Raw genomic sequence first — 20,294 nt, forward strand, 5'->3', positions numbered from 1 at the left:
ATAACAACAACAGATATTCCATTTAATAATACAGTGGTACCTCGGGTTACAGAGGCTTCAGGTTACAGACTCCGCTAACCCAGAATTGGTACCTCGGGTTAAGAACTTTGCTTCAGGCTGAGAACAGAAATCGGGCTCCGGTGGCGAAGCAGCCGCGGGAGGCCCCATTAGCTAAAGTGGTGCTTCAGGCTAAGAACAGTTTCAGGTTAAGAACGGACCTCCAGAATGAATTAAGTTCTTAACCCGAGGTACCACTGTATTAATAATAAAAGCAAGTTTCTGGGTGCAAGAGTGGGTGGTCAGTGCCTGGTGGGAGGATGGGTGGGGGGCTGTGCCGGATTTATGTTTAAGCTAAACAAGCCATAGCTTAGGGCCCCACTCTCTTGAAGGTAAAGGTAAAGGGACCCCTGACTGTTAGGTCCAGTCGCAGACGACTCTGGGGTTGCGGCGCTCATCTCGCTTTACTGGTCGAGGGAGCCGGCGTCCAGCTTCCGGGTCATGTGGCCAGCGTGACCAAGCTGCTTCTAGTGAACCAGAGCAGTGCACGGAAACGCCGTTTACCTTCCCGCCAGAGTGGTACCCATTTATCTACATGCACTTTTGATGTGCTTTTGAACTGCTAGGTTGGCAGGAGCAGGGACCAAGCAACAGGAGCTCACCCCGTCGCAGGGATTCGAACCGCTGACCTCCTGATCAGCAAGCCCTAGGCTCTGTGGTTTAGATCACAGCGCCACCCGTGTCCCTATATGTATAATCTTAGACAGTTTTTCTGGGTCGTGTGGCCAGCATGACTAAGCTGCTTCTGGCAAACCAGAGCAGCACATGGAAACGCTGTTTACCTTCCTATTTATCTACTTGCACTTTGACGTGCTTTCAGACTGCTAGGCTGGCAGGAGCAGGGTCCGAGCAACAGGAGCTCACCCCGTCACGGGGATTAGAACCATCAACCTTCTGATCGGCAAGTCCTAGGCTCCGTTGTTTAGACCACAGCGCCACCCGCGTCCCTCCCACTCTCTTGGGGGCCCCCCAAAAAAAATTAAAGGGGGAAAAAATGGAAGTACATTTCCAAAATATAAGATAAAAGGCGAAAAAAATAAACCTACACACAGTGTTTTGTGTTGTGTAGGCTCCTAGGATGTAGGTCAAGAGCCCCGTCTGCTCCCTAAAATATCACTGCTTTGCTCCTTTCTATATATAGGGTGCCGACATTCTGTATGGACTGGTTCCATGGCAACATGGGCAAATGGCTTGAGATACCTTGAATATATGACCATATATTCAACCCAAAAAACAGCGACAATTTGTTGTTGACAAAGAACAGCTGGACATATAAAGGGCCCCATTGCCTTCAGTAGCTTAGGGCCTCCTCAAACCTAAATCCGGCCCTGTGTATATGGTGGTCTTGTAGCAGGGTTAAAATTTACCGGGAAATAAACAAGTATCTGACTTTTAGAAGACATCTGAAGGCAGCCCTGTTTAGGAAAGGTTTTAATGACTGATATTAATATATTAATACCCCACCCATCTGGCTGGGTTTCCCCAGCCACTCTGGGTGGGCGGCTTCCAACAAAATATTAAAAATACATTAAAACATCAGTCATTAAAACTGTTGGGGACGATTGGCTCGTGATTCCTGCACAAGTCACTCCCATCCTATGTGCAAGTCCCTCTACCATCCTATGATTCTAAGCAATGGACCTGAATGCCAGTTGCCAGAAGGATGGGTGAATGGTCTTGTGTTCGAATCCTGCTCACTGGTTTCCCACTGGGGAACCCGGTTGGCGACTGTGGGAACAAGATGGTGGCTCAGACGGACCTTGGGCCTGATCCACCAGGGCTTTTCTAATGTTCTCAATAATAATAATGATGATGATGATGATAATGATGATGATGATGTTTAGTCGTTTAGTCGTGTCCGCCTCTTCGTGACCCCCTGGACCAGAGCACTCCAGGCACTCCTGTCTTCCACTGCCTCCCGCAGTTTGGTCAAACTCATGTTGGTCGCTTTGAGAACACTGTCCCACCATCTCGTCCTCCGTCGTCCCCTTCTCCTTGCACCCTCCATCTTTCCCAGCATCAGGGTCTTTTCCAGGGAGTCTTCTCTTCTCCTGAGGTGGCCAAAGTCTTGGAGCCTCAGCTTCAGGATCTGTCCTTCCAGTGAGCACTCAGGGCTGATTTCCTTCAGAATGGAGAGGTTTGATCTTCTTGCAGTCCATGGGACTCTCCAGAGTCTCCTCCAGCACCAGAATTCAAAAGCATCCATTCTTCGGCGATCAGCCTTCTTGATGGTCCAGCTCTCACTTTTAATAATAATAATAATAATAATTTATTATTTGTACCCTGCCCATCTGACTGGGTTTCCCCAGCCACTCTGGGCGGTTTCCAACAAAGACCAAAAATACACTAAGGACCAAGGCTTTTCACATCCTACTTTGTAGCTCCAAACCAGCCTTCCTAAAGCACTGACGAGGAATCTTGGTTGCTCACCTACGTTCCCCTTTGTGCAAACTCCACCGAAACCATGCCAGGAGCTGCCTCGTTTGGCTGTGTCTCCGCCTCCTCCCAAGGCAGCATTCCACACTCCTTGCTGTTATTAAACAACACGCGACAATTACTCACCAACCTGGTTACCCAGGCAGGAGACAAAACATAACAAACTGGATCGAGGGTGGAAACAAGTCCAGGTGAGCAGAAAAACAGGATCGGGGTGGCGGTCGAGGAAAAAGTTGTCTCTTCCATCATCACAGCTTCGTTTCCTGCAGCACGTACTCAGGATTTGAACTCGTACCCTCGGTGGCTAGCCGCAGATTTGCCGCCACTTGCCACGGCCCGGGTTGATTTGGGCAGCTTTGCTCACACCCACGACGTGAGTTATCATTTTGTGGCTTGGCAGCAGGTAAAATCTGAGGCTGGCGCAGCTATTTTTAAGATGTCAGCCAACTGTGGCACTTGAATTTCCAGATCTGCACACTCAAGGTGGAGGCGGCTGCAAAATACACAGCCCTAAATACTGCTGCGATTACTAAGACAGACATCATTCTCCAGCCCACGATCCCTCGGACATTCGTGGGGCCGTCCTTTTTATAAAATAATAATAATAATAATAATAATAATAATAATAATAATAATAATAATAATAAATAATAATAATAATAATACTGAGGTCCAGCTCCGAGGGCCTTCTGGCGGTTCCCACACTACGAGAGGCCAAGTTACAGGGAACCAGGCAGAGGGCCTTCTCGGTAGTGGCGCCCGCCCTGTGGAACGCCATCCCAGCAGATGTCAAAGCGATAAACAACTACCTGACATTCAGAAGACATCTGAAGGCAGCCCTGTTCAGGGAAGTTTTTAATATGTGACATTTTAGTGTATCTTTCTTCTTTGTTGGAAGCCGCCCAGAGTGGCTGGGGAAACCCAGCCAGATGGGCGGGGTACAAATAATAAATTATTATTATTATTATTATTATTATTAATAATAATAATAATAATAATAATAATAATAATAATAATAATACCCTGCCCATCTGGCTGGGCTTCCCCAGCCACTCTGGGCGGCTTCCAAAAAAATATTAAAATACTACAGTACATCAAACATTAAAAGCTTCCCTAAACAGGGCTGCCTTCAGATGTCTTCTAAAAGTCTGGTAGTTGTTTTTCTCTTTGACATATGATGGGGAGGGCATTCCACAGGGTGGGCGCCACCACCGAGAAGGCCCTCTGCCTGGTTCCTTGTAACTTGGCTTCTCGCAGTGAGGGAACCGCCAGAAGGCCCTTAGTGCTGGACCTCAGTGTCCGGGCAGAACGATGGGGGTGGAGACGCTCCTTCAGGTCTACTGGGACTTTGAGGCCTTTTAGGGCTTTCAAGGTCAGCACCAACACTTTGAATTGTGCTCAGAAACGTACTGGGAGCCAATGGAGGTCTTTCAAGCCTGGTGTTATGTGATCTTGGCGGCCGCTCCCAGTCACCAGTCTAGCTGCCGCATTCTGGATTAGTTGTAGTTTCTGAGTTACCTTCAAAGGTAGCCCCACGTAGAGCGCATGCACACTCTGGCAAGACAGTCCGCGGGCAGGAAGGGTTTCATCCTGCGTACCAGATGGAGCTGGCAGACAGCTGCCCTGGACACAGATTTGACCTGTGCCTCCATGGACAGTGGTGAGTCCAGAATGACTCCCAGGCTGTGCCCCTGGTCCTCTGGGGGCACAGTTGCCCCATTCAGGACCAGGGAGGAAATGTAAATTGAATATTCAGCCCCTTATTATCGAGGGGAAGTGCGTAGAACAGGTATTGGTGTTCCGATTTCTGGGAATGGGGTTGAGAGATGACCTAACCTGGGGAGAAAACAGCAAAGACCTGATGAGGAAAGCACAGCAGAGGTTATATTTTCTGAGAATCCTCCGGAAAAATAATCTCTGTTGATGGCATTTTACCATTGTACTGTGGAGAGTGTATTAACTTATGGTCTGTGTGTGTGGTTTGGGAGCTGCACGGTCAGGGGAAAAACAACGCTGTCCGGGGTTGTAAAGATTGCAGAGAGAATAACTGGGTGCGCTCTTCCCACCTTAGATCAAATCTATGCTGTCAGGTGCCATAAGAAAGCCGCAGAGATAGCGCAGGATAGTGCACACCCCAGAAATAATCTCTTTCAGCTTCTGCCTTCTGGAAGAAGGTAAAGGTAAAGGGACCTCTGACCATTAGGTCCAGTTGTGGCCGACTCTGGGGTTGCGGCGCTCATCTCGCTTTACTGGCCGAGGGAGTCGGCGTACAGCTTCCGGGTCATGTGGCCAGCAGGACTAAGCCGCTTCTGGCGAACCAGAGCAGCGCACGGAAACGCCGTTTACCTTCCCGCCAGAGCGGTACCTATTTATCTACTTGCACTTTGACATGCTTTCGAACTGCTAGGTTGGCAGGAGCAGGGACCGAGCAACGGGAGCTCACCCCGTCATTGCGGGGATTCAAACCGCTGACCTTCTGACTGGCAAGTCCTAGGCTCTGTGGTTTAACCCACAGCGCCACCCGCGTCCCTTTCTGGAAGAAGGAATAGCTGCCTGAGAAACAGTGTCTATCCAAATGCAATTTTGGTTTTAAACGCAGAGTGAGGTAGTCTCTATGGAGTATATTGTATTCAATTACGGGGTATCAGAGTTTTAACCAGGCTGGGATAGCTGGGATAGCAGGCTTGTTGGTTTTTGAATGTCTGATGAAGATTTTTTCAATGTTGTTGTTCTGTATGGGACAATGACAATAAAGGTTATCGTATCGTATCACCTGAGGAAGATTTGAGAGGCCTGGCTGCATGCCAGGTCACCTGGCTGGGCTCCACCTGAAACCATGAGGCAGTTGGAGCAGAGAGCTGGGTGCTCCTTGGGTGAGACAAACCAGTAATTTAGACGGCCCTCATTAGCAACAAAAGCTTCACTCTGACAAGCCTGCCAGCCAAGCCGATCGCTCCAGGTGAGTAGGCACGCACATGTAGGCACACAGTGGCCTAACCCAGGATTTGATTCCGTTTCCCTGATTTATTATTACAGTATGGGCATGTCTTTAAATTAACATCTTACATTAAAAACCTGACAGTACCAAACTATCGAAGGCTTTTCACCAAAGCCAGACTCAACGTCTTTCCTTCTGCAGTGTTGGAGGGCAGGTTGAGAGGAGTTCCCTGCCAGGACAGACTTTGCTCGTGTGCTCAAGACATCGATTCCATAAAACAAATTTTGTTGCACTGTGCAAAATATGAGCAAGCCAGGGCTGAACTGATACTACCCTTGCTGGTACCTTTCCCGGGAAAATCAGAGGCTCACTATGTGAGGTTCCTATTGGAAGACCGGACAAACGCTAGAACTTTAGCAGTGGCAAAGTTTTTATCGATGGTTGCAAGAACCAATGATCCCTATATTCTGAACAAAATGCTTGTTTAACCTGGAGGTAGGCTGTCTGAATTGTGTATTGCTTTGTAACGATTTGTTGGGTCTCTGGACCGTAATAAAGATTGTTGTTGTTGTAATAAAGGTGCCACCTAATTTCTCATTGCCAAGATTCCCCAGCCAATTTGCAAGGACAGAGAAAAATGGGGCATCGCTCCCCCCCAAAAAAAACCACACCTGCCTTCCCTGTTCCAAGTTCCAGAAACCGTACGTTAATTGCTAAGAGCCACACGGTCAGATCTTTTGCCTGATGAATACAAGCTCAGTTGCCCAGGGAGCTAAATGATAGTGTGCGTTCCCAGTGCGAGGAGGGAAAACGACAGCAGCAGAATGTTCACAGACAGAGCAACTTCTGTGAGGGAAGTGAAAGGCCGGAAGGGGAGCCCAGGAAATGAGGAAAGTAATAAAGGAAAAAGAGATGTCGGGGGAATCTCACATACAGCCAAGGGGCAGAAGGGTTTTTGTGTTCAGGGCTGGAATCATAGAATCATAGAGTTGGAAGAGACCACAAGGGCCATCGAGTCCAACCCCCTGCCAAGCAGGAAACACCATCAGAGCACTCCTGACCTATGGTTGTCAAGCCTCTGCTTAAAGACCTCCAAAGAAGGAGACTCCACCACACTCCTGGGCAGCAAATTCCACTGTCAAACAGCTCTTACTGTCAGGAAGTTCTTCCGAATGTTTAGGTGGAATCTTCTTTCTTGTAGTTTGGATCCATTGCTCCGTGTCTGCTTCTCTGGAGCAGCAGAAAACAACCTTTCTCCCTCCTCTATGTGACATCCTTTTATATATTTGAACATGGCTATCATATCACCCCTTAACCTCCTCTTCTCCAGGCTAAACATGCCCAGCTCCCTTAGCCGTTCCTCATAAGGCATCGTTTCCAGGCCTTTGACCATTTTGGTTGCCCTCCTCTGGACACGTTCCAGTTTGTCAGTGTCCTTCTTGAACTGTGGTGCCCAGAACTGGACACAGTACTCCAGGTGAGGTCTGACCAGAGCAGAATACAGTGGCACTATTACTTCCCTTGATCTAGATGCTATACTCCTATTGATGCAGCCCAGAATTGCATTGGCTTTTTTAGCTGCCGCGTCACACTGTTGGCTCATGTCAAGTTTGTGGATCAACCATTAAGCAAAATAAGCCCATGTTTAGGGCATCAAGGGAAGGGGGTGCAGCACAGAAATTTTGCATTGCCAGATTTTTAATATTAATGGTCACAAACCGCTCAGCCGAGCGCTCATTTTCTCAGCTGAAGTCTATTAAAAATCCTAAAAGAGCAACTGTGCAACAAGGCAGACTGGATTCCTTATCTCTACCAAGTATAGAAGCAGATGTGTTAACTAAGATTAGTTTTGAGGATCTGATCAGAGACTTTGTAATCGGAAAAAGCAGGATAATTTTCCCCCAAATGCAGATAAAGTAGAAGTATGCAAAAAAGAAACATCATTTCCCACCCTACTGTAGGCTTCGTTTCATTTTGAAAAATAAAATTTTATTTCACGGTTTATTCTTGTTTGCATTCTGAATTAGATATTCGTGGGGTCATCAAAATCCTTTAAGCGTTTAGAGGCCTTTAAAAGTATCAATTGGCTGTGTTGTTAATGGTTGGAGCCAGAGTCACAACAAGGGAATTGAGGCTCCGCGCTGCGGTTCTCGGTACCCATTGCCGGTGTAGAAAATTAAAATTTGGGTTAAAAAAATATGAAATAAAACAGTCAGGTACAGAGGGCTTTGTATGCCTGGCTATGTTTTAGGACACAGTAGGCAAGAGGGGTTGTTTGAGAGGAAAGTGGAGACCCTCCCCAGCGGTGAATGGCAGCAAAATTGCTCCCATTGCCCCAAGATCCCTAGATCCCTCAATGACTGATGAGAACTCAGTTTCATGGAACCAGGGGTCAAAGGGCAGGCTCCCCCCCCTTAATCAACTGCCTCCATCTCACAGACCCAGCCGTAGTTTCGAGAGCAGTGGTCGTCGTTCCAGCTGCCGTCGCGATGGAGGTGGGCGCAGTCCTCTCCTCCCCCAAGTCCGTGGCCGTACCAGTTATCTGGTTGCCCTGGGGCCCAGTCCCTGGAAGGCAAAAAAGAGAAACTGCAGGTTATGACTTTCAAACACTTCCAGGTTCAAGCACGGAAAGGAAGGGTGAAAAATGCACTTAGGTTATGTTCTTATACGCAACAACAGCGGCAAGAGTATTGTTCGCCCAGAAATGGAAGCAAGAAGAAATTCCGACGAAAGAAGAATGGCAGACGAAATTAATGAACTGTGCAGAATTGGACAAAATGACAGGGAGGATTCAGAATCATAGAATCCTAGAGTTGGAAGAGACCACAAGGGCCATCGAGTCCGCAGCAATCCCTCTTGCTGTTCCGGCTTCTGGGATTCAGAATTTTTTTTCTTGTTTTCCTCCTCCAAAAACTAGGTGCGTCTTGTGGTCTGGTGCGTCTTATAGAGCGAAAAATACGGTAAGTCCAGTCAACAACTATTCTGGGGTTGCGACGCTCATCTCGCTTTACTGGCCGATGGAGCCGGTGTTTGTCCACATACAGTTTTTCCGGGTCATGTGGCCAGCATGACTAAGCTGCTTCTGGCGAACCAGAGCAGCGCATGGAAACGCTGTTTACCTTCCTATTTATCTACTTGCACTTTGATGTGCTTTCAAACTGCTAGGCTGGCAGGAGCAGGGACCGAGCAACAGGAGCTCACCCCGTCATGGGGATTTGAACCACCAACCTTCTGATCGGCAAGTCCTAGGCTCTGTGGTTCAGTTCAAGAAGGACACTGACAAACTGGAACGTGTCCAGAGGAGGGCAACCAAAATGGTCAAAGGCCTGGAAACGATGCCTTATGAGGAACGGCTAAGGGAGCTGGGCATGTTTAGCCTGGAGAAGAGGAGGTTAAGGGGTGATATGATAGCCATGTTCAAATATATAAAAGGATGTCACATAGAGGAGGGAGGGAGAAAGGTTGTTTTCTGCTGCTCCAGAGAAGCGGACACGGAGCAATGGATCCAAACTACAAGAAAGAAGATTCCACCTAAACATTCGGAAGAACTTCCTGACAGTAAGAGCTGTTTGACAGAGGAATTTGCTGCCCAGGAGTGTGGTGGAGTCTCCTTCTTTGGAGGTCTTTAAGCAGAGGCTTGACAACCAGATGTCAGGAGTGCTCTGTTGGTGTTTCCTGCTTGGCAGGGGGTTGGACTCGATGGCCCTTGTGGTCTCTTCCAACTCTATGATTCTATGACTCTAACATCTGGGGGGTAGGGTTAGGGGGCACAAATCCACGGGTTAGTGAGCGCAAATTACTTGCCTTGCCCCGGGTGCTGACAACCCACGCTACGCCACTGTGCCATGGCTTCCCCCAAAGGATTCTGGAAGCTGTGGCTGGTTAAGGGGGCTGAGAGGTGCCAGCAGACCCACTCCTCACCCCAATTCCCTTCATAGAGCTACAATGCACAGAGTAGTTTAACAGTCAATTCCTCTTCCCAGGGAATTCTGGGAATTGTGGTTCTATGAGAGGAACAGGCATCTCTTCAGAAGTCTCACTGCTCTGAACAAGCTCCCAGAATCCTTTGGGGGAAGCCATGACCATGGAAAGTGGCATCATAGCGGAAGCTTTTTTGCTGGGCTTGAGGAAATTGCAAAGGTAGATCAAAGACTATTTATGTATGCAACAACTGCGGCGAGAACTCAATTAGCCCCAAAGTGGAAGTTACAGGAATTAACAGCGATGGAGGAGTGGTAGACGGAACTGATGGATTATGCGGAATTGGCAAAACTGACCTGCAAGGTTCGAAACCAGGACAATTGAAAATTCCAAAGAGACTGGGACTATATGGAACTGGCTGAGATGACTGGCAGAATCGAGACCAAGGAGAAGAGTTGGTGGAAGAAGAGTGGAAGAAATTTAAAGTTTATCTTCAGAAATATTGCAAAATTGAGGAATGTTAGAAAGATGTTGGGGGAAAAATAATTATGTGGTTTTAGCAGAAAGGATACAAAGGATTAAGTAAAAATGAATTGGTGAAAGAGAGAAGGTAAAATTATAATATGTTAAGATAAATTATTAGGATAAAAACAAAGTTGGAAGGATTTGCTGGAATATTTAATTGAATTAGAATACAAAAATGGTAGGCATGAGGAGGTCACGGAAATAAGTAAATGAAAGACAGGACATGGAAAGATTGAAATGTTTTTAATTGTCTTTTTATTCTTTTTTGTATTTTCTATCTTTTTTGTGTGTGTTTTTCTTTTTCTTCTTTTTTTTGTTTTTTTCATATTTGTAATTTTGTGGAAAACTTAATAAATATATTTTTTTTAAAAAGAAAATTCCAAAGAGACTGGAGTAAATTCATTGACTGCATAAATAATAACTGTAGAAGTTTGAAGACACCAGCAGGATTGAAATAAACCCTACGACGTGGACTTTATAATATAAGATTCAACTGTGAGATATAGATTTGAAAAGGGAAAGCTTGCTAATAGGATGGAGGGAAGTCATAAGCTCAGCAGGGGATGAGAGTTGTAGACGAATATTTGAAATTACTGTTTAAAGTGAAAATTTAATAAAAATTATATTTAAAAAAAGGAAGTGGCATCATAGGGGGCTCTGTGTGGGGGAAAAATAGGTGTCTTTCCTCACAATTCTCAGCACCCTTAACAAGCCACAGCTCCCAGAATCCTCTGGGGGAAACCAGACTCTTTAAAGTTGTATCACAGGTCTTTGAATGTATGGTGTGAATACATTGCATTATGGGTTGGCCGCACGGCCGGCCGCGAACTTACGATTGGCGAACGGTGTAGGGGGTTCCGTCCACCCACTTCCAGCTCCCGGTAGCATCACTCAAGCCGATCCACATAAACTGGGGGCGCACACGGACGGCCACAAATCGCTGGCGTGAGAAAAAAACCCACAAAAAGTAGAAAATGCAAAGAGAGGTAGCGCTAGGATTGGTCAGCTCTGTTTCTCATTTTTTAAATCTTAAACCCAGTTCTCAACATTTTGCAATTAAAAACAACAGCAGCAACTATGAAATTCCGTCAGCATTTTAGGGCAAATTCGTCCTGCTAGACAGGTTATTTTTTTGTATGCCATTGTGACTAACATTTTTGCAACAACAACAATATCCCTAATATTATGGCGATGATAACCTACATTTTAATATGCATTCTTATGCACACCTTACCCTAGTGTATTTATTTTTGCAGATCACACTTGCACTGAAAATTTCAGGATTTGTCAGCAAAAAAATTGCAAAATTCACCGGCATATTAGATTTCACCTAATTTTTTTTTGTACATTTGTGTCAGATGCCCGTTTTTGCAAAGCAATGTTCCGCAATAGAATGCATTCTTTGATATGTTATTATCACTAATACAGTCAAACCTTGGTTCTCGAATGGCTTTGTTTTTTAACGTTTCGGCTCCCGGATGCCGAAAACCCGGAAGGAAATGTTTTTCAACGTTTTTCGGAAGCCGCAAGTCCAACGCATCTTCTGTTTGAGTGCAAGAAGCTCCTTCAACCAATCAGAAGCCACGCCTCGGTTGTTGATCGTTTCAGATTATGTTTGACAACCGAGGTTTGACTGTACACGCAACTATGGCCATCGGGTTCCCTTCCAATTTTATCTGTGATTTTAAGAGTGCCTCCTCTGCTAATCTTAACACCCAGTAGGGTCTGCAAGGACGGAGGCGACATTTTACCCCTCCCTACCACCAAACCCGGGATGCGGGTGGCACTGTGGGTTAAACCACAGAGCCTAGGACTTGCCGATCAGAAGGTCTGTGGTTCGAATCCCCGCAATGGGGTGAGCTCCCGTTGCTCGGTCCCTGCTCCTGCCAACCCAGCAGTTCGAAAGCACCTCAAAGTACAAGTAGATAAATAGGTACCATTCCGGTGGGAATGTAAACGGCGTTTCCATGCGCTGCTCTGGTTCGCCAGAAGCGGCTTAGTCCTGCTGGCCACATGACCCGGAAGCTGGACGCCGGCTCCCTCAGCCAGTAAAGCGAGATGAGCGCCGCAACCCCAGAGTCGGTCCCGACTGGACCTAATGGTCAGGGGTCCCTTTACTTTTAACCACAAAACCCACAGCGCAGGGGGCAGACCTGCAAAATCCCCAGGCCCCTACCTGTTCCTCATAGGAGTTGATGATCACCAGGTGGGCATCTCGGGCTTCGCAGTCAGCCTTGGCTTCCTCCCAGGGCCTCCCGAGTCGGGACTCCCAGTAACAGCTTTTCCGAAAAATGTCCCATCCTTTGGGGCAGCAGGCCTCTGGGGGGCCAGGCGACAGAAAGGAAAGAGGGATATTCAGCGTTAGTCAGACTCCGAGCAGTACCAGTGAAACAACCAAGGTCCACTGGTTTCATTTTTTAATTTTCTTTTATTGGAAATTTTATTTACAACATAACATAACCCCCCCCACACACAATACAGAAACCCACCCTCATTAAACATGAACATAACATACAATGAGCGTAACATACAACAATACAAACAGCCAAATGAAAGATTTCCTTTATCCTGTATCTGGCCTCCTTATTTACTTCATATAAGCTGTTTCCTTTATGAATAATTATTAAGATTTACTAATTGTAACTTAAATATCCATTAAGATTTACTAATTGTAACTTAAATATCCACAAAAGTCTCCTGCAGACATTAATCAAAACAAGTCCAGGTACAGTGGGGCCTCGCAAGACGAAAAGAATCCATTCCACGAGTCTCTTCATCTTGCCGTTTTTTCGTCTTGCGAAGCAAGCCCATTAGCGGCTTAGCAGATTAACGCTATTAGCGGTTTAGCGGATCAGCTGATAAGCAGCTTAGCGGATCAGCTGATTAGCGGCTTAGCGGATCAGCTGTTAAGCGGCTTAGCGGATCAGCTGATTAGCGGCTTAGCGGATCAGCTGTTAAGCAGCTTAGCGGATCAGCTGATTAGCGGCTTAGCGGATCAGCTGTTAAGCGGCTTAGCGGATCAGCTGTTAAGCGGCTTAGCGGCTTGGGGAAAAGGGGGGGAGGGGGAAAAACCCGCAGGAACTCGCAATACATTTTTGTCTTGCGAAGCAAGCCCATAGGAAATTTGTTTTGCGAAGCACCTCCAAAACGGAAAACCCTTTCGTCTAGCGGGTTTTCCGTCTTGCGAGGCGTTCGTCTTGCGGGGCACCACTGTATATATATTAGGGCACTGTTTTGTGAGGTCCACCAATTTCAGTGGGACGTCTCTGACTAATGTTGGATCAAACCAGGGCTGTGTAGTGGTTAGGGTTAGGGGGTTCGTGGTTCGGGTTTCCTATATACATGTTTAGCCTACCCAGTTGTTTAGAAAACTCACGCGAGCTTTCATCTGTTTTTAGCCGACTGTTATTTTCAACTTTTCGATGTTGAAATCCCTTTTCAAGAGCCTCAAATTGCTGTTGTTAATTCTTCTTAGTCACAAAATTCCCCTTTCGTCTTTTTTGTAAACCGCTTTGAGTGTGGTTTTTACAGACAAGTGGCGCCTTAATCTTATGAATTGATGTATCAATCATTCCATCGTCCCTGACCTCTGGTCCTGTTATCTAGGGATGATGGGAGTTGTGGTCCAAAAACAGCTAGAGGGCCACGTTTAGCCATCACTGGCCTCAAGCCTGCCTTCAGGGATCACATTGTGCTCTGCCTGATCATGAGTAAACTTTCTTTTGATTCCCCTCTGTAAGACTGTGGTGTCTTTATTCTTTTAGGAGGGATTCAAGGGGAAATATTAGAACGCATTTCAACCTCAACAAGCCAGATTGAACTGCGTATTGTCTTAAGAAACCTACATGAGTTTGCAACAAGTTTTCTGCTGTGTAAAGGGAAATGAACTCTGCTAAGAAAATGATGCTTTTGATGCTTTTGAATTCTGGTGCTGGAGGAGACTCTGGAGAGTCCCATGGGCTGCAAGAAGATCCAACCTCTCCATTCTGAAGGAAATCAGCCCTGAGTGCTCACTGGAAGGACAGATCCTGAAGCTGAGGCTCCAAGACTTTGGCCACCTCATGAGAAGAGAAGACTCCCTGGAAAAGACCCTGATGTTGGGAAAGATGGAGGGCACAAGGAGAAGGGGACGACGGAGGACGAGATGGTGGGACAGTGTTCTCGAAGCGACCAGCATGAGTTTGACCAAACTGCGGGAGGCAGTGGAAGACAGGAGGGCCTGCCGTGCTCTGGTCCAGGGGGTCACGAAGAGGCGGACATGACTAAACGACTCAACAACAAACAAGTAAAGGAACTTTCTAGTGCAAGTTAGGAATGATATGAATAAACAATATATCCTTCTGGCACCGTGAACATTCCCAAGTGCCTTGAACACTCAGGCACTCTGCTTTCCAGACTCCCCGCACTCCTGACCTGTGCGGTTGTTTTTGAAGTTCTGCAAGTCGCAATTCATGCCTCTAAAACTCCTTTGCAAGGTTGTCATCTGGGACAGGAGTCGTGTCTTGGCTGGCAAAGGCGAGAAGAGAGGAGGGGAGAGAAAAGAAGGAGCAGCTGAATGAGGAAACCGGTAAATAAAAGGAGACCCACACAAGCAGCTCCAAATAATAATAATAATAATAATAATAATAATAATAATAATAATAATAATAATTTATTATTTATACCCCCCAGCCACTCTGGGCGGCTTCCAACAGAACACTAAAACACAATAACCTATTAAACATTAAAAGCTTCCCTAAACAGGGCTCCCTTCAGATGTCTTCTAAAAGTCATGTAGTTGTTCTTCTCTTTGACATCTGGTGGGAGGGTGTTCCACAGGGCGGGAGCCACCACCGAGAAGGCCCTCTGCCTGTAACTTGGCTTCTCGCAGTGAGGGAACCACCAGAAGGCCCTCGGAGCTGGACCTCCGTGTCCGGGCAGATGAAACCCCCCTCTCCAATTTGGGACCAGTTCTCCGTGGACTTTTTTTTTTTTAAATTGCATCCTGTTTTCCCTCCCCTACTTACCTGCTTCTGCTTCCTCCGTCAGCTTTTTCACCTTCGCCTCCAGCTGTGTGATCTTTGCGGCCGTGTCCGTCCCTGCAATGCACAAAGTGGGGTCAGGTAGCAACGTGGTCCGGGCTGGAGTCTTCTCTTGCGGCCCCCCACCCCGCCAAAGCCTTCCCTGTCGCCTGCCTTAGCGCTTGGGGACTGGTCGTGGCGCATTCAGCATCATTCTCTTTTTTAAAAATCATTTTTACTAAATTCTCCACTTTAACAATCCAATCAAATCACATTAAATATTCCACATTCCACATATACAGTGGTACCTAGGGTTACATACGCTTCAGGTTACAGACTCCGCTAACCCAGAAATAGTGCTTCAGGTTAAGAACTTTGCTTCAGGATGAGAACAGAAATCGTGCGACGGCAGCAGGAGGCCCCATTAGCTAAAGTGGTGCTTCAGGTTAAGAACAGTTTCAAGTTAAGAACGGACCTCCGGAATGAATTAAGTACTTAACCCGAGGTACCACTGTACATATCAAATAATCCGAATATTCTGCCAAATTATAATTTTTTAAATAGGACTTGCCATGCTTCAAGTTTGGAGGGTTCTGATCATCTCGTACTTCTACTGATTTTCATAGTCACTTCCGATGGTTCCTCTAATTCTTTCTGCTGTTAACCTTCCTTCTTTCACAGCCTCTTGAGTTGTTCCCACAAGTGTGTTTAATGATGTGTTTCTGTGTGGATTTTATGTCTGTGATTCCCCTCTGTAAGTTCGCAGCATCTCCTGCGTTCAGCATCATTCTCCGGCAATGCTGCCGTCGCCCTGAACGGGGAGCGACGAAAGGAGCAAAAAGGCGTGGGAAGCTTCTAATTAACGTGGCAGGGGACCTTTGCCGAATGGAGCTTCAGCGGGAGAAAAACATTACAGGAGGACTTGGGCTGTGGTATACTACTGCAAGAACCACCTTATGCTGAATCGGAGACCCTTGCTCCACCTAGCTTAGTGCTGCTGACACAGACTGGCAGCAGCGATTCTCCAATACAGGAATCACAGCTCAGAGAGGCTGCAGTTGTTGCTTGCAGTTTTTAATACACACTTAAAAAACAACAACACTCAATTTTTAAAAAACCACGGGATGCTATTCCCGGTTGTTGCTAACAGTTTTTAATTGATTCACCTAACCAACTACAGTGGTTCCTTGGTTCTGAAACGCCTTGGTACTCAAACAACTTGGAACCCAAACACTGCAAATCCAGAAGTAAGTGTTCCGGTTTGCAAACTTTTCTCGGAAGCTGAACGTGCTCTATTTTAAGTGCCGCGCTTCCGTTTTGAGTGATATGCTGAGGTCTGTCTGTTTTTGCTATTTATTTTGTGTTTGTGCAACTCTTTTTTCTTTTGTGACTGTGTGGAACCCAGTTCAGCTACTAATTGATTGATTGGTTGTGTGAGTGCAGTACATTGTTTATTGCTTTCATTTTATGGATCAACAGTCTCGTTAGATAGTAAAATTCATGTTAAATTGCTGTTTTAGAGGTTGTTTTTAAAAGTCTGGAACGGATTAATCCATTTTGCATTACTTTCTTTGGGAAAGCACACGTTCATTTTGGAACGGACTTCCGGAATGGATGAAGTTCATGAACCGAGGTACCACTGTAGTGATTTTAACTGTTTACAATGGTCTTCAACAAGCTTCCTCAACCTCGGCCCTCCAGATGTTTTTGGACTACAACTCCCATGATCCCTAGCTAGCAGGACCAGTGGTCAGGGATGATGGGAATTGTAGTCTCAAAACATCTGGAGGGCCAAGGTTGAAGAAGCCTGGTCTTTAAGCTAAGTTATAAATTATCCCCATTTCTTATTAAAATTTTGGTCTTCCTGATTTCTGACTCTTCCGGTCATTTTAGCCATTTCAGCATATTATAGCCCATCAACTTCACCTGCCATTCTTCTCTGGACATCCCTATTTCCATCGGAGAAATGTTGGAGGGTACGCAAGGCGTCCTTTACTTACCCTTCTGCTCGAGGGAGACAATCCCGTCACCAATACTTTGATTCAGGCTCGTGAGTGTATTGCGCATTCCTGATAGCTGAGAGCTGCGTTGACTGCCTGGGGGTAAGAATGTAACAACGTAGTAAGAGGTTTGCTGGATCCAGCCAATGGCCCGTCCAGTCCAGCACCCTGTTCTCACTGTGGTCCAGCAGGTGCGGCTTAGAAGAAGCCCACAAGCTGGACATCAGCTCAGCAACACTCTGCCAACTGGCAAATTCCGGTGTTATAAGAAAAACTGCTCCTTTGTCCCTTATGGGGTCTCCAAGAGCCCGTAGAGAGTCCTTACGTAGGTTCTCTATCGGTAGGAGGAAATAACAGAGGCCAGCCAGAGAATATTGAGAAGCAAAGCAGCGAGTAAGCCTGAGCTTTATTAAACTTTTGCAACAGGGTCCCCACTCCCCACATGCAGGAGGGAGGAGAGGAACCCAGAACATTCCACAGGGCAGGTGCCACCACCAAGAAGGCCCTCTGCCTGGTTCCCTGTAGCTTTGCTTCTCGCAGGGAGGGAACTGCCAGGAGGCCCTCGGAGCTGGACCTCAGTGTCCGGGCAGAACGATGGGGGTGGAGACGCTCCTTCAGGTCTCCTGGGCCTTTGAGGCTGTTTAGGGCTTTCACGGTTAGCACCAACACTTTGAATTGTGCTCGGAAACGTCCTGGGAGCCAATGTAGGTCTTTCTGGACCGGTGTTATGTGGTCTCGGCGGCCGCTCCCAGTCACCAGTCTGGCTGCCGCATTCTGGATTAGTTGTAGTTTCCGGGTCACCTTCAAAGGTAGCCCCACATAGAGCGCATTGCAGTAGTCCAAGCGGGAGATAACCAGAGCATGCACCACTCTGGCCAGACATACAGCGGGCAGGGAGGGTCACTGTCAAAGGTAGCCCCACTTCAAAGGGCAGTCACAACCATAGCTGTCAACTTACAGATTTGAAAATAAGGGACCAGCAGCCTCAAAAATAAGAGACCAGAAGCCAAAATAAGGGATTTTCAGGGCACAGGTATGTTCAGCTTCTGGAGCCCCTCCGAGCCAAAGGCAGAAAGCCCAGCCAGCAGCCAAACGAAGCCTCAAGCGGGGGTTCCCACAGCGCAGCAACCCGGCAAAGGGGATGCAGCAAGGGAAACCACCGTCCCCTCTCCGCTGGGAAGCGCTGAGCAAAGGCGAGCCCCCTCGCAATGCAGCCGATTTGATCGGCACAAGGCATGCAAGCTCCACCCCCCAGTCGTTCTTAGACTCCTTATTGGGTGAGCAACCCAGTTGGAACCTCCCTCCTCCCTGGCCGGCAGGGAGGGAGGGAGGGAGAGGAGCTGCTTCCTTTGAAACCTGGGAAATTTAAGGGACATCATCAATAAGGGACAGCAGCGGGACACAGCACTGGGATAAGGGACTTTCCCACCAAATAAGGGACACTTGACAACTATGGTCACAACATGTGGGGGAAGAAGAGAAGGAGGTGTAGGTGGGGCGCCCCACAGCTGCCACCCCCCACGTTCTCCCTTCCTGTGTTTGCATAGGACTCCAGCTGTTCACACAGACCCTTCATTGCACTCCTCATCCCCTCCCTGAGGCCTTTTCATTGAACACTCATCCCTTCCTTGGACATCCGCCTACCTCCTTGATCTTCAATATTCTCCCACTGCACCCAGCCCGTTTCTCATTATTATTATTTTCTTCTTAATGTCATTAACCCACATCATCCCTCAATCCTTGAAGCACTCACCTTTGGCGCCAAAGACAATGATTGCAATGGTGAGGATGGCGCTCACTGCCAGCAGGATCAGGACCAGGCGACGGCTGGGGCAGATTCGTTGCCTCCATGATAGGCCCGGGGAGCGTTTCTGGGAGGCTGAGGAGAAGGGACATCGGTCAGGAATCCACCCTCAACTCCAGCTTGCGTTTTAGATCTTCTCCAGTAATTTATCTGTCAATGTTGTTTGACACTTCTGACACCACTTGGCTGCAACGCTGTGATGTTTATGAGCATTCCAAGCAACCAGGCAGCAAAAACAGTCGGGATGTTTGCAGGCCAGTTTCTTTGAGGGAAGGGGAAATTGTCACTCAGGGGGAAAGTGGTTTCACACAGGCCCTAAAGGAAAGGAGGAGTTTTGTAGGGAAGGCTGCGGAGTGAGCAGAGTTCATAGATGGAGGGTGACGGAAGGAAGGGTGGAAAGCAGGCGATAGTTTGAGAGGAAGAGGAGGTAGAGAAGGGACAGGGATCAGAGGCAGAAAGATTATGAGACACAGGAAAGTGTGGGCTGAAATTGCCATACTGATTTGTTGATTTACAAATTCCTAGTACAGTATGGTCCGAAGTAGCCCATAATTACATGGGCACAGAGCTATTCCCATAGGCTCTTTAGGAATGCAGAGACATTACTTTGCCACAATAAGTTGGAAGTGGACTTAAAACATATCACACATTTTATCCAGCAGCGTTTTTCAACAGCTCTTTGAAATGTTTCCTCCCCAGTAATTACAAGGTCCCCTGTAATCTTAATTATCGGCTTTCTCCTTACAGCTTCTGCCTCTTTTACTGCTGACTAATCACATGACAAGTCATGACTTACTTACTTATCAAACCTTTATTAGGCATTATACAAATAAAACCATAAAAGAGAAAATAACATAGCACTAAAAGCACTAAAAGGCAAAGCAGGTGCAGAGGGAGCGGAGGAAGGAAGGAAGGAAGGAAGGAAGGAAGGAAGGAAGGAAGGAAGGAAGGAAGGAAGGAAGGAAGGAAGATTTTAACTGAAGGCACAGTAGCCCCAAGGAACCCCAATCCCAATTCCAGAGAAAACGTCTAGTTTTATGGAGTTACAATAGGAGTTAGATCTGACCGTATGGTGTGCTTATTTCTTGGAAGAATCAATCCCAAATTAGTCTTTGCTCTTTTGGAAAAGTGGACACTAGTCAACATAGCATTGCTAACTGTCACGATCCTGGTCCATCTCGCGAGGACCCCATTAATACAGTGGTACCTCAGGTTACAGACGCTTCAGGTTACAGACTCCCCTAACCCAGAAATAGTACCTTGGCTTAAGAACTTTGCTTCAGGATGAGAACAGAAATTGCTCAGCAACAGCACGGTGGCAGCAGGAGGCCCCATTCGCTAAAGTGGTGCTTCAGGTTTAAGAACAGTTTCAGGTTAAGAACAGACCTCCGGAACGAATTAAGTTCTTAACCCGAGGTACCACTGTATTGTCTTGCAGCAGGTTGAACAAGGTATAAAAAACAGATAAAGGACACCTGGACGGTTAAGTCCAGTCAAAGGCGACTCTGGGGTTCCAGCGCTCATCTCGCTTTCAGGCCGAGGAAACCGGCGTTTGTCCTCAGACAGCTTCCTGGGTCATTTGGCCAGCAGGACTAAACCGCTTCTGGTGCAAC

At 47.0% G+C, this 20,294-nt stretch overlaps 1 protein-coding gene across 4 annotated transcripts in view; it reads right to left on the reverse strand.

The window, feature by feature from the left end:
* Positions 1–7,398: 7,398 nt before the first annotated feature.
* Positions 7,399–20,294, reverse strand: part of LOC310828982 (asialoglycoprotein receptor 1-like) — a 44,053-nt gene continuing 31,157 nt past the window's right edge. For 3 of the 4 annotated variants that reach the window (XM_083707110.1, XM_083707109.1, XM_083707108.1), the window contains 7 exons: positions 18,631–18,756; positions 16,878–16,973; positions 14,884–14,955; positions 14,291–14,383; positions 12,054–12,196; positions 10,711–10,817; positions 7,399–7,996 (listed from right to left, as the gene is read on the reverse strand). In XM_083707110.1, coding sequence (XP_083563236.1) covers positions 7,846–7,996; positions 10,711–10,817; positions 12,054–12,196; positions 14,291–14,383; positions 14,884–14,955; positions 16,878–16,973; positions 18,631–18,756 — 788 coding nt within the window. In that variant the 3' untranslated portion in view covers positions 7,399–7,845. The remainder of the gene's footprint in view (positions 7,997–10,710; positions 10,818–12,053; positions 12,197–14,290; positions 14,384–14,883; positions 14,956–16,877; positions 16,974–18,630; positions 18,757–20,294) is intronic. The other variant, XM_083707111.1, reaches the window with a different exon arrangement.

Source organism: Podarcis gaigeae, assembly GCF_964106915.1.
Source record: "Podarcis gaigeae genome assembly, chromosome: 13".
Lineage (NCBI taxonomy): Eukaryota > Metazoa > Chordata > Lepidosauria > Squamata > Lacertidae > Podarcis > Podarcis gaigeae.